The sequence below is a fragment of the Caloenas nicobarica genome, chromosome 2 (assembly GCF_036013445.1).
Source record: "Caloenas nicobarica isolate bCalNic1 chromosome 2, bCalNic1.hap1, whole genome shotgun sequence".
Lineage (NCBI taxonomy): Eukaryota > Metazoa > Chordata > Aves > Columbiformes > Columbidae > Caloenas > Caloenas nicobarica.
In genome coordinates this window covers 144,525,476-144,537,992 of record NC_088246.1, presented here as the reverse complement: position 1 = coordinate 144,537,992, position 12,517 = coordinate 144,525,476, and the positions used below count along the sequence as shown (strand labels likewise).

General features: G+C 43.3%; 1 protein-coding gene across 1 annotated transcript; it reads right to left on the bottom strand.

Annotated features, from left to right (window-relative positions):
* Positions 1 to 5,662: 5,662 nt before the first annotated feature.
* DCSTAMP (dendrocyte expressed seven transmembrane protein) lies at positions 5,663 to 11,201 on the bottom strand. Its single transcript, XM_065629907.1, has 3 exons — positions 10,158 to 11,201; positions 6,464 to 6,784; positions 5,663 to 5,746 (listed from the first exon to the last, which is right to left on the bottom strand). Exons 1-3 carry the CDS (start codon positions 11,181 to 11,183, stop codon positions 5,663 to 5,665), a joined length of 1,431 nt encoding a protein of 476 aa, XP_065485979.1. The 5' UTR covers positions 11,184 to 11,201.
* Between the last annotated feature and the right edge of the window lie 1,316 nt (positions 11,202 to 12,517).

Below are 12,517 nucleotides of genomic sequence, written 5' to 3'. Positions count from 1 at the left end.
TTTAGTTTCCACTTTTATGATGTAAAACAGAATGAGAGGAAAGGCTTTGCCTGTTCATTTCTTCTTCAATTGCAAGCATCTCTGGGCTATTTAAACTGTGATGAAAACTCAGTGAGTCAGTGTGACAATATTGACAGAGCAGGGATCAGGGTGAAACCATTCACAAATCCAGTGTTCTCTGACTTTGCACACTCAGCTACCCACATGAAATGCTGCAACAGAACTAGCACAGATTAAAAAAAAAAGCCTTTAGGTTAGCTATGAAGCAAGACAAATTCTGGGGTATGGGGTGTTGGTGAAGAGAGGTCTACAAACACAAATATTAAAAGGAAGTGGACTAATTTATATTGAGCTTCAGGAGGGTCAGGAGCACTTAGCACATCCCTGCATTATCCTCACCAGACAATGAGGTCACCCTTTCATTAATTTTGCAAAACAGATTGGAACGAATTGGGGGATATTTCACAGTAAATCAAACACCTTCTACACTACTGAAGGATGTTTAAAAAGGAAGTTGAGCTCTGCTGTGAGCTGGGGGAAGGAAAGGGATGAATGAGTCAAAAGCCAAAGACAGACTTCTCCTCAGACTCTTGTTCTGTGTGCTGGTGGTATATGAATACATTTCTGACAAGCCCTAAAGAGGCAGTTAGAGACAATGTCCAGTAACATGAAAGATATTAAAAATTTCCACTAGGCCAATAAATGAATAAATAAACCCCTTCATCTAAACTGTACCTGTAGTTCACTTGTGCTCAGCAAAAAGAAAATATGCATGCTTTTATGAATGGGGAAGAATGATATATTTGAGCAGAAGAAAACATACTAAAAGAAGAAAGAAGAATTTGAATGGCAAAGACTGGGGAAAAGAGCCAAAATAAAATGTAGGAAATGTGAGGAGAGGGTTGGCAAGATGAGGAACAGAAGTAATTGTAGATGCAATACTTTTTTTTAAAAATTATTGTACTTGTAGGCTTTAAAAAAAAGGAGAACAATGTAATCATGTGGTTGAGGGTTATGGTAAACAGAGAGGCCAAGGGAATAGCTGAACAACTTGCAGAGGAGACAGCTGAAGATAAACAACCCTCCAGACTTCCCCAGCACGCAGGACAGAAAAAAATGGAAAAAAACAAGCCAAGTACAGCCTGCAGAGAATGAGAGGTATGTCCCTGTGTAATGCCAGGGGAGAGACAGATCTGCATTTTCATCTGTACAACTAAAGAGGACAGTTTAGTGGGTATTTCTTCCGCTCTTTTCTCAACCACAGGTCAGTTGAAGGAATAGAGCTAATACTGCAGATGGGGGTAAGAGCTATTCTACCACTGAGACAAACCTCACAGTCTTTGAGGCACTGAAGGTGAATTTGTTTTAGAATTAAAAAAAAAAATAAGTTGCAGAATATGCCATTTTCCCTGGTACCCCAGGTTTAGGAAGATAGGGAAGAGCAAACTTGTCTCCTTTGCCTGCCCTCCAGCTCACCTCCAGCACACAGGTATGTGTGTGTATGGTCACAGAAGCAAACAGTGCATTAGCCCACTTGAGTTGGGTTTTGAGTATCTCCAAGGATGGAGATTCCATAACCCCTTGGGTATCCTGTTCCAGTGTTTGACCAACCTCACAAGTAAAAAGTAAAAGAGATTTTCTTATGTTTAACTGATATCCCAGTCAGGTTCCTGGCCTTTGTGTTTGGAAATGGCTTCCAGAAGAAATTGCACCATCACCTTCTCACAGACTGAGGTGAGGCTGACAAACCTGTAGTTTCACAGATCCTCCTTCTCGCCCTTCTTGAAGATGGGAGTGGCATTCACTTTCTTCCAGTCCTCAGAAACCTCTGCTGATCACCATGACCTTTCAAAGATAATCAAGAGTTGTCCCACAATGACACTACTCAGCACCCTCAGCACCCATAGGTGCTTCCCATCATGTCCTATGGATGTAAGTATGTCCAGTGTGTTTCAATGCTTTCTAAACATGTAATACTTCATGAGGGGTAAGTCTTTCTTGCTCCATATTTTCCCTTTGATCTGAGGGACCTCATATGGCTGAAGGTCAGTCTTACCAAGGCAAAGAAGTACCTTGGGCTTTTCCATGACATTTGCAACCAGGAATGGGGTCAAGTATTTACGTAAAATATTTACCAGAGCTGAGCAATTTGTACAGGATTGCCTCTTTTCACTATGTCTTGGGTTCGCATGGCAAGGTTTTGATAGTGGGGGGGGGCGGTGCTATAGAGTGGCTTCTGTGAGAAGCTGCTAGAAGCTTCCCACATGTCTGATAGAGCCAGTGCCAGCTGGCTCCAAGATGGACCCACCTCTGGCCAAGGCCAAGTCCATCAGCGATGGTGGTAGCACCTCTGGGATAACATATTTGAGAAGTGGGAAAGAAACTGTACATCAACCTGCAGCCAGAAAGCAGAGTGAGAATATGTGAGAGAAACAGCCCTGCAGACACCAAGGTCAGAGAAGAAGGAGGGCAGGAGGTGCTCCAGGCACCGGAGCAGAGATTCCGCTGCAGCCCGTGGTGCAGACCATGGTGAGGCTGGCTGTCCCCCTGCAGCCCATGGAGGTCACGGTGGAGCAGAGGTCTACCTTCAGCGTGGGGAGGATCCCACGCTGGAGCAGGTGGATGCCCAAAGGAGGCTGTGACCCTGTGGAGAGCCCACGCTGGAGCAGGCTCCTGGCAGGACCTGTGGCCCTGTGGAGAGGAGCCCACACTGGAGCAAGTTCGCTGGCAGGACTTGTGACCCCATGGACGACCACGCTGGAGCAGTTCACTACAGCCTTTGGGAAGGGCTCACACTGGAGAAGTTTGTGGAGGACCGTCTGCCACGGGAGGGACCCTACACTGGGGCAGAGGCAGAGTGTGATGAGTCCTCCCCTTGAGGAGGAAGGAGCAGCAGAGACGACGTGTGATGAAGTGACCGCAACCCCCACTCCCCATCCCCCTGCACCGCTCAGAGGGGAGACAGCAGAGAATTCGGGAGTGAAGCTGAGCCTGGGAAGAAGGGAGGGGTGGGGATAAAGTGTTTTGTGATTTTATTTTTCATTACCCTACTCTGATCTGATTTGCAATAAATTAAGCTAATTTCCCCAAGTCAAGTCTGTTATGCTCATGATGGTAATTAGTGAATGATCTCTCTCTGTTCTTATCTCGACCCACGAGCCTTCCATTATATATTCTCTCCCCTGTCCAGCTGAGGAGGAGAGTGACAGAGCGGCTTTGGGGGGCGCCTGGCTTTCAGACAGGGTCAACCCACCACGCACTGCCATGCCTCTTGCCAACTTGCGAAAGCAAGCTAAGCAATACACAGTAGGCTGCCCTGCCGGTTAGTGGTGGGAGTCCCAGCATTCAGGTACAACGCTGTTCTGTAAACCCTGCAAAGTCTCACGTATCTTACCGAGGACTAATGGCTCTTTTGCACAATCAGTCATTCCCACTAGACTTAATTTCCTTAAGTAAATGCAAAGTACAGACATGGCATTGTCCTGAGAGTGTACTCCCACACTCAGAATCCTAATGTATATAGGTATTAGGTGTCTGTCCCAACCACTGACGCCCATCTGAGTCATTTGGATGAACCATTCCCAAGTACTGCAAGGCTTTTGCTTGCTGCTGGCAGAACAACAAAGAGAAAAGGTTTCCTGGGTGGCTACACACCATCAAACAGGAAAGGCAATAAACTCCAAGGCAAATTTTGCCTCCTGATGCCAAGTGAAGTGCACAGTGTTTTGTTGTAGTGCTGTCAGTCAGACCTACCCCTGCCTTTGGGTACTGTCATCAGTAGGAGATCAAGACTCCTCATCACCTTGTCCTTTGGGACTGAAAGGAGCACATTCAACTCCTACTAGCAATGAATCCTACCAGCAATGAACTTGTCAGAACTCAGCCAAAAATGCTCAGCTCTTGCTGACATTTAACTCCTTTTCCCCTTTCATCTGCAATAATAACGAGTGAAGGAACATATCCTCTTGTCAGTAGTACTGGACATATAGTCTGTTTTGTGAAAACAAAATTTTTAGAGGACCATTCATTTTTCTTCTTTTCACCAGAAAGCTTTTTGCTACTGGTCCTTGAAAGTAGTACCTGGGATGCAAATGTTGTTCTGCTACGATCCAAGGCTGTCCCACTTTAACAAAAGAAGACATAGCCAGGACACTCAGACATTCAGCACAACCCTCAATACTGCACGGTATTAATCTAGCACTCCATTTTCTAGAGACAAATTGTTGGCACACCAGCAACCTGAACCACCTTGGTCCATTGAGGAGTGAGGCTTCGTTTGGAAGACCCAGAGAAAAAAAGGCTTGGTTTTTTTCAGTGTTTTGGGTAGAAAATGACTTCTGACGCTTGCTAATGGAAGGTTTTAAATAAGTCTTTATTCATTCACATAACAGAGACATTGATCAATGACTCTCCTGGGACCATGCACATGTGATAGAGGAACAGAGTAGAGTTTTCTATTATTATGCAACCTAAAGAAAGAAGTTGGCTCTGGCTGAAAATCAAGAATATACTGCCTGTTGGGTGATTTTTAGCCCTACACTATTGCCATATTCGTCAAGCCACTCCTATGTCTTTCTGCTCTTAGCATTTGTTCTTCTGTCATATAAAGGTCACATCAACCATGTTGTACAGGTGAAGCACTTAGTAATGGCTCAATTTTGTTTCATTGAAGTCAATGGTAGCTTTAACAACATAATTAAGCCCATTTTTGCCATTTCTGCAAGCTCTCTTGGACTGCAAGATTCGAAGCACTGTTCACCTCTGCTCATGTGTCCCTCCACCTCAAAACCAGCTTTTTTGCACCCGGAACACCTGATTCCTCTGTATTCTAGCTCTCATGAGCATTCTTACTTTTTCTTGTGCTATATTACCTCTCTCATGATCGTCAAAGATATGGGACAGTCTGCACCAGTTGTACAGTCTATGGGCATGTGACAGTGGGAGACTAAGACCAAGTGAGGAATTCCAGGGTTAGTAACTTCTGAAAGACAAATCAGCAAAAGCAAGTAGCAGAGCCATGGTGGGAGGGAGAATTCAGCTGGGCTAGAAGATTGACAGGGCAGATAGAGCACTGGCCCTGCAGAAGAGATGGCTACAGAGGCAGGAAGAGGTATATGAGTCTAGGAATGGGAAAGAACCAGGCTGAAGTGTTTGGGGCAGTTGAAGGTTGAGAAATAGACATAAATATCTAGAAACATCTAGCCCTCTAATTAGGTTCTTGGCCAACCCAGAAGCCAATGGACAGCCTCTGCTGTGTCTTCTGTCTTATGTGTCTGGCAAATGTGAAGAAGACAAAACTGATGCTGCCATTATGTCCTCTGTTAGCTCAGCCCAAAGAGGTTTGTGCTATAGTCCTAAAAGCTCCAAGCTGTTTGATTGCTCTTACACAGAGTAACAGACCCTCCATGGATTTCTAACGTACCAGACGATGCACACCTCAAGTTGAAAAACAAGTATTAATGCAACCTGAAGTTCTCTGTGGTGGATAGCATACTATCTCCCATGGCTTCTTTTCCACACTTTTTTGAAATACTGATGATCAGCCTTTGATCCTGTTTTTTGTATTTTAAAATTGAAATTCCATAGGAAAAATCAGTGTAAAACACAGGTCCCTGTGGAGAAAGAGCACCTCAGCTTTATCCAAAGATTCACTTAGTCTCTTTCACACCATGTTGTCATTTGCCACACTCCTTTCTTTCTTCCTCACTGCCTCTCTTGCCTTGAATATTGGAAACCAGAAGCTGACCTGGAAAGACAGAAATACAATGCTCTGATCATAGTATGACTGAGGTAGAGATCACCCGGACACTAACATACTGTACAATCAGTATTGAAGGCTGCTTAAAAAAAAACCAAACCAAAACAAATGATATGTGTCTGCAGCTATCTGGATTCACCATAAATATATGCATGTGTGTTTGTTATTTCCATTAGTGTGTATATACTTATATACAGGGTAAATATTTTTGCAAGCAAAAGGTTGTTTGCTAACGGTATTAGCAGTTGCGCTACCACTGTGTTTTAAAACAGAAATATATCACCTTCCTTTTTGCTAAGCAACAACTGTACATCCTTCTAACAAGAGAGAAGCTGCTCACAAATGCCTAATATTTGCTGTCTAGATTGCAGGAATACTCTTTGTGCTGGAGGCGCTTTTCATATGTTCATGAAAACCAAGTTTCTTCTCTGGAGAACTCTAAGACTGAGGGGTATTTTCTTGCCAGGACATAGTCATTTGGATGTACCCATGTCATGTCTGATGCACATATGTTGAAGGACAGAACAAAACAATTTTATGATCTATTCTCACCAACAGGCAGCTTGTCTCTGGCTCCTGTGCAGGAGAGCACTCGTGAAAGTCTATTAGAACATAACTGAAGTTAAGAAGTGTTTAAGCATTTCCTGGGTCTGGCTACCACCCTGAGAGAGGGAGATTTTTTGTTCTCTACAGCTGATGGCTTACCGTTCTAGCAAACATGTTCTTCACAGTTTTCGCTTGTAGCTTTGCTCTTTTCTTGAGTAATTTTGCATGTAAATAACGTATCCGTTTCATCTCAGTGTCAGGATAAAATGAAGTTGACACAAGTATCTTAAGTTGGGTCAGGAGGCCAGAGAATAACCCAAAAATGATTAAGAAGAAGATGATGACTCCAAGCTGGATCCATGTTGTGGAGAGAGTGAGCTCTGGCTGAGGGATGCAGTCATGCTTAAACAGAGAGATCTTGAAAACATCGGTCTTTGCAATATGCTCTCTCCTATCAATGATAAAGCTCTTCTCATTCCTCTGCACAAGAAAAGGGGAAAAAGAGAGCTGATTGTAGTACTGATTCCCTCCTTTCTTAATATTTCTTCCATTGGACATTCAGATTTACAAAGGACCATAAGTCATCTAGTCTATCTAGTGTCTATATATGCCATACTCATAACAATATATTTCTTGGATATTTATAAATGTTTCCAACTGCATTTTCACCATTTCTCTTGGGAGACTGTCACACAATTTTGACTTCTAAGAACCTACCTTCTGAGTGGCTCTGGCAGACAAATATTTGGCTAATCTGGCTATAATGGTTTAATATATTCCCACTCCCATGAATCTGCTCAGATCCTCTGTTGGAGCGTCCCTCCTTTAGAGTGAAACAGCAGAGCAGAGTGTGTCCATCCCTTTGGTTGTGGCTCAGGACTTGATCAGCAGTGCTTCCACACCCAGCTCAGCAGGTGCTCTGACCACAGCCTTGTCACACAGACAAAGCCACCTCTCCTCCTCTAATAGGTGCCCGTGCTTAGCAGAGCTGATGTCTTGTGCTGCTTGTGAACTGAAATGCTGAATGAGAGGGGCTAAATTAGACATACTGCTAGGACCAGTATTTCATACTGGCAGACAACTTTCTGCTCGCCATGTAGGAACACTGTAGGATGACTGAGTCACCCATCCCTTTTTTCTGACTGCCAGGGGGATATGTAACTCTTCTTTGTGGCTTTTATAACCACCTTATTCATCCATGCTGGCCTCCTGCTGCCTTTGCTTGGTTTAGTTGGGACGAATAACCCCAGAGCTTGGAGAAGGTGATTTTGAATATCAACCAGCTCTCCTGAACCCCTTTTCTTTCAAGTAACATAGTCCGAGGGACAAGGACCATTTCACATGCTGGTTTGGTGATGCTACATCACAGCTACTGTGCAGCAGCAGGGTTTATATGAGGTGTAAAGACCCTTTAGCATGTGTAGCAATCTGTATCTCCAACATATCTCACATTAGACTGACTGACCAGCTGATGAAAGCCTCTTTGCATTTGCACAGGAATCTGACCTCTCCAGGATTGGTCTGACTTGCTTTTCACAGAATCACAGAATCACAGAATGTTAGGGATTGGAAGGGACCTCAAAAGATCATCTAGTCCAATCCCCCTGCCGGAGCAGGAACACCCAGATGAGGTTACACAGGAAGGTGTCCAGGCGGGTTTTGAATGTCTCCAGAGAAGGAGACTCCACAACCTCCCTGGGCAGCCTGTTCCAGGCTCTGTCACCCTCACTGAGAAGCTTCTTCTCATATTTAAGTGGAACCTCCTTTGTTCCAGTTTGCACCCATTACCCCTTGTCCTATCATTGGTTGTCACCAAGAAGAGCCTGGCTCCATCCTCGTGACACTCACCCTTTACATATTTATAAATATTAATGAGGTCACCCCTCAGTCTCCTCCTAGGTAAAGAGACCCAGCTCCCTCAGCCTTTCCACATTTCATGTGCTGATTGCACAGTTACAGTGCATGTAATGTCTTTTGCCCCTATCCTCCTGAAAGAAAGTTCAGGTAATGATTAGAAAGGTAACATTAGAAGTTGGCAGCCTCCATCCTCTAGAAAAGTGATTTTCCACTGACACAATGTGGTAACCCTTGTCTTATGTCTGCCATACAGATATTGAATTTTTCTACTCTTAGGATAAAACTAGACAATAATTCTATTTTTATCCCATGGAAGAGTTTGATATGTTGATATACAATACAAAAGATCATCATCTGAAGTGTGACAGAACTTGAGCAGCAAGTTGAATTCATTTCAGCTAATTTCATTAGTAGTCCACATTCATCTAAAGTGCTCCCATTCCTCAAGGATGCTGTGCACTGTGTCTCCCTTCTTCTCTTTGTTTCAGTCCCAACCAGATGAACATCCAGTGACACATCAGGAGAACAAGTCTGCCACAACACTGTCTAAGCTGAACTTGCAATGGTTCGTAGAAAATGTGGCCTGGCTGAAGAAGCCAACTCAGAGTTCAATATGTCATTTATGGAAAAGTGAGAATGAGAAACTCCCTGCCAAAGATTGTATGTCCTGTTCTGTTTGCTTGTAATTTCAAGCAATGTACTTATTGCAGTGCTCACTCTAATAGTCTTACTCTGTGGAATTGCTTTTATTATATGAATTTTTGGGGATGGGAGAAATGGGGATGAATTCGCTTTATTATGATCTCTAGAAGGAGCAATAGAAAATGCTGAGTAAGAAAAAATGGATAGAATAAAAAGCATATGTCATATTGTACTAACAGTCAAGCATCACTTTGAAATCTTCTTATCTTGAAAGTCTCAAAGGGTTATATGCTTTTGGGAAATGTTTTAAGCCTGATCTTGCAAGCTATCAAAGTGGACAGCTCTCCTGTGCCTGCACAGCATCAAATGGGTCACACACTCCAGTGGTGAAATCTCCAGCTTTAGAAGCATTCACAGACAAGACCCTAAGCAATCTGATCTGACTCTGAAGTTGGCCCTGTTTTCAGCATGAGGTTGGTCTAGCTGGCCTCCAGATGTCCCTTCCAGCCCAATTACTCTATGGTTCTCTATGCTGCTGTCGCTCCTGCTAGAAGAACCTTGAGGTTTTGGCAATGTGTTATTATTTCATGTGTATGCAGTCATGCTTTTTAAAACTATGAGCTCCTCACAATACCCAGCCAAAGAAAGGTGGGCACCTCTTACGTCAGTGTTACAGTGCCATTTTTACTGTAAAAGTGGTGCTTCACAAATGTCAGCATTGTGACATTCCAATTTTAAGCTTCTGGTCTTCTCCACATATATAAATGGAGGAATAGAAGTCCTTCTTCCTATATTTACCATCCTCTAGAACTATGATGACACTTTGAAAAATACAGAGAACTGTCTGGTTCCATTCAACATAAACAGCTGTGAAGTTAATGGCTTTTTTTTCCATGGACAAAGTGTGAACTTATCAATGTTTATAAATATCTGAAGGGTGGATGTCAAGAGGATGGAACCAGACTCTTTTGAGTGGTGCCCAATGATGGGATGAGGGGCAATGGGCACAGACTGAAGCACAGGAGGTTCCATCTGAATACGAGGGAAAACTTACTTACCTTGAGAGTGACAGAGCACTGGAGCAGGCTGCCCAGAGAGGTTTCTTCCTTCTTTAGAGACATTCAAAACCCGCCTGGACACATTCCTGTGCAATCTACTCTATGTGAACCTGCTTTAGCAAGTGGGTTGGACTAGATGATTTCCAGAGGTTCCTTCCCCCCTAACCATTCTGTGATTCTGTGATAATGTCATGATAGGACTGATGGCTCATTGGCTGTATATCAGCAGGTGCTGAAGATGAAGGGAATTTTTTCAACACTAAATTAAGAAATATAAAGTACTTATAAGTACTTACTTGCTGAACAAGGCTGAGTTGAATCTCTGGATCTGGTACTTCTTGGAGATGTTTATTCACAGAAATAATTAACCAATAAAACAAATAATCTACTGCAGCAAACAGAAGCCAGATGAAAAGATGAATAAATACAGGGAGAAAAAAATACTGCATGTTTTTTCTGTCCTTCTTTGTGAGGCAGAAAGATGGGATTGTCACATAATCTTTTCTTTCTTTTCTGTTAAGTGGCAGAAGACAGGGTCTTTGCCGTTGCTTTTGGTGCTCATCAAATGCGATGAACTGTTTTGTGATATAAGTGTTCTTAAATTTGTTACTGTGGGAGCCCACAAATTTTTTCATAAAGAGGCCAGTTCCAAAAGAAGCTAGAAAAATCCCCACTATAGGCAATGCTTTCTGCCCTATATAGGGCAATATAGTCAGCATAAAAGAGATCTGGTTAGCAACTCTCTGGATTTCTTGCTTTGTGTCATTTAGCTCTTGTTTTAATGCATCATCTGAAATGGAATAAGATGGTGTGAATTCATGTCTGAGGAACACGACATGTTTAGATAGTTCAGTGGAAACATTGACCATCTCGTAAATCCATTTTACTGCCTCGACATAATATTTTATCAAGGCAAACTGCTCAAACTCTAAATGACAGGTTATACTGTCTGCCAGAACCCTTAGGTTGTGAAAAATATTTTGCATGTGTCCGGCCACCACGACACCTGTGCCAGCAGTAATAAGAGCATTCCTGCCATTTTGAAGTCCACAAGAAAGAAGGAACAGGACACAAAAACAGCGCAGATGCCTGAAACAGGACAGTGCAATAGAAAGTGAGATCCAGATGAATCCAGAAATCAGTAAGGGAACCAAGGGGTGGTGTACCAGTGAGAAGTGCATGCCAAGGAATAATAGAAAGCTTGAGAGGAAGCCAACTGCAGAGCAAACTGCAAAAAGCTGCATCAGATTTTTCCAGCCAGCCTTCCTTTCGGATATAAAAATTTCCCAGGCATTCTGGGCTATTGAAACAAATGTTCGCATTTTCTTCTGATTGCTGCTGACACTGCGATAGCTCAAACTAAAAGGAAAAGAAAACAAAAATACTGTTAGTTACAGGGTCATGCTATTGACAATGGTGTGCTCTTAAATACCTCTTCACATTGCAAAAAATGCAGGTCTGACTCACATGGGGTCTGCACTGCACCACATGAGACCCAAAGCGTCATCCCAATATCACTTATGTAAACATGGAAGGCATGACTCTAAAAGGTGTTATATCTTTTTTCAAGGATTTTTGTCCTTCTACTTTTGTGCACTTTGATTTCTCATTTGCTATATAGAAAGAATGGTTCATATGTACATATACGTGTGTATGTATGAGGAGAGAATGAAAGGGACACAAGCCTCCCTGAGCACCCAGTGCTTCCCCACAGATGCCAGCTTTGCCTTGCAAGGGCACCAGGAACAGAAAAAGGGGAGCACAGAAACTTCCCATTGGTGCCCTGATGCAGGGGAGGGTGGCTCGACTCATGGAGACATGGACTGCTAGGAAGGGAGGAATGGGTGGATCTGCCTGTGTGCGCTGCCCTGGGATGGGGAATGAAGCTCTCCTTCTTCATAGAATCATAGAATAGTTTGGGTTGGAAGGTCATTGGTTTTAAAGGTCATCTAGTCCAACGTCCCTGCAATGAGCAGGGACATCTGCAACTAGGTCAGGTTGCTCAGAGCCCCGTCCAGCCTGGCCTTGAATGTCTCCAGGGATGGGGCATCTACCACCTCTCTGGGCAACCTGGACCAGTGTTTCACCACCCTCATGGTAAAAAGTGTCTTCCTCATGTCTAAACTGAATTTCCCCTCATTTAGTTTAAAACCATCACCCCTTATCCTATCGTAACTGGCCCTGCTAAAAAGTCTGTCCTCGTCTTTCTTATAAGCCCCCTCTAAGTACTGAAATGCCACAATAAAGCCTCCCTGGAGCCTTCTCTTCTCCAGGCTGAACAGCCCCAACTGTCACAGCCTCGCTGGAGGCAGGTCAGTATGAAAGGAAGAAAGTGTGTCTCAGAGGCATCAATCCTTCTTTGGGTCTCTCCTGGGGTAGCACAGCTACAAATTGGCCCATATACACTCTGAATCCTAGTTGCTTGTACTGGTCACCATCTCTCCTGCCTACCAGCATGCCTGTACTGTAAATTACAGAGTATTCTGTGAGATTCAATTCAGTTTGATGTGAGACAGTCTAGTGATCACGTCTTTCCTTCTTTCACAATATAATATTTATAGTGCAACTTGTCCAAAGATGGAAGATCAATTTATATGCATATTAGCCTTTTAACATACTGGAACAAATGAGATACTAATTAAATAAAATAAATTGT